The sequence below is a fragment of the Crassostrea angulata genome, unplaced genomic scaffold, assembly GCF_025612915.1.
Source record: "Crassostrea angulata isolate pt1a10 unplaced genomic scaffold, ASM2561291v2 HiC_scaffold_263, whole genome shotgun sequence".
NCBI classification, from domain to species: domain Eukaryota; kingdom Metazoa; phylum Mollusca; class Bivalvia; order Ostreida; family Ostreidae; genus Magallana; species Magallana angulata.
The window spans coordinates 6,168-7,974 of record NW_026441816.1 but is presented as its reverse complement, the minus strand read 5'-3'; the positions used below and the strand labels follow the sequence as shown (position 1 = coordinate 7,974).

The 1,807-nt window shown below is 31.7% G+C and overlaps 1 protein-coding gene across 1 annotated transcript; it reads right to left on the bottom strand.

Moving 5' to 3' along the window:
• Positions 1 to 328: 328 nt before the first annotated feature.
• On the bottom strand, positions 329 to 1,338 carry LOC128169955 (uncharacterized; the record flags this gene model as incomplete). The annotated part of the gene is made up of 2 exons (XM_052835969.1): positions 329 to 860; positions 1,061 to 1,338. Coding segments are annotated over 2 exons (523 nt in total), but the record flags the coding sequence as incomplete, so codon positions are not given.
• Positions 1,339 to 1,807: the final 469 nt, after the last annotated feature.

Below are 1,807 nucleotides of genomic sequence, written 5' to 3'. Positions count from 1 at the left end.
TGCGTGCACAAGAATACCTATATCTTTGGGGAAAAGGGAAATAACTCGGTACCGGAAGTGTCGATTTCAACGATTTTCCTTAGATATTGAGAAATAGTAATTATCAATAAGCTCTGAAAATTTGAACTTTATAGGACAACAAACAAGCAAGATATTTGAGTTTTAAAAAACGTCTAGAAGAAAAAAAAGAATAAAAAGAATTACCAACAGAATCAGTACAAGGTCTTCCGTTGAAAACGGAAGACCTTAATAAATTAATTCTTCAAAATAATATAAAGCTTTCCGCAATGTAATAAATCATTTTGATTTAAAAACTTGACGCTTATCTTTCGGATATCTATTTGTTTTATTTACATTTTCAACTCGTAACCTGGCGGTTTCGAATAAAACCCTTATAATAAATAGGATATATAAAACACAACAGATTTTATATTTTATTCTCTCTAGATTTGACTAGCTCAAGGGAATCAATAACAACATAAAGAATTATAATTAAAATGTGAGAGATTTTACAACAAAACTGAGAGCAGTTTTGACTCATATTTTGACGTTGAAACAAATCTTAAATTACCCTAACAAAATGTAGAAAAAAAGTCAGTACTGGTTTATTAATGTTTACTCCTTAGAACAAACAGCACAGACGAGTTCTCTCCCTTCCACATAAGGTGGGCACTTCAAGGAACCACATCGAGCCTCTACGGAATAAAACAGTCTACCATCTTGATTTGCACGACCACCATGTAAAGTGTCTGGATGCTCGTCAACACAGGTGTACATTGTACCAGCTGGACTGTTATAATATCCCGCCATTAAGTTCCCGTGATACTCTAATTTCCATCCTTTGTAACACGTTTTTCTGGCTATAAAAAAATAATGAAATTCAATGCACATAAGACTGTATTTCTACGCAAAAATAAAAGCAAAGCAGAAAACTTTCATCTACAAACACAAAAAGGTTATATGTCTATCAATTTAAAAAATTATTACAAATATGTATACGTTTTTCATTAAACGACAGATAAAAAAAATTATATTAAAATTTTTCTTTTAGAAAACTTACCTGGAAACATTTTGACGACGGATTTATTTCGAAGAAGACAAACAGCACACGGTACATCATGATTATAGACTTTGCGCAGGTTGCTGATGGTGTAGTATGTTTCGTATTCCGCACCAAAAACATAAGCTTTGGTCCCTTTAACTCCATCAATGTATTCACCCCACTCTGGATCTCTTGGTAAACACAGAAGATCAACCGCTGCTCCTTTGTGATCGTACCATGAACCGCCAGTGAAAAAGAGGAGAACCGGTTCATGACAGAATATGTAAATTGTGTGACTTGAATGAAATTGAAACTGAAAAGTTTTCTTAGTAATAGTGTCCATTCAAAATATTACCAATTATAGTACTCTGTTCACTGATCTAACATGTAACTATCTTTGCCAAATTGCTCAATTTTTTCTATTAATTATACAACAAAAACATTTGACAAAGCCAACTAACTCCTAAAACATGCAAATTTTATTCACTTTGTAATAGTTTTAAAGCGACTTATAGGTCCATTGGCCGGGTGTATTAACATTATATCTGTAAAATGAATTTTGTAATTAATTATATACATGTACACATATCACTATAATAAACTATTGACTTAATTGCTATATATTCTGCTTCGTAATGACTCACAGGATGATTTGTTTATTGGGTTGTATATGTTTTATACCCATTTCCCCTATTCTTTCCAATTAATAAGTATCAAATCAGTGTATGACTCCTTTTTAAAACATAAATGATTTTCAAATTACAT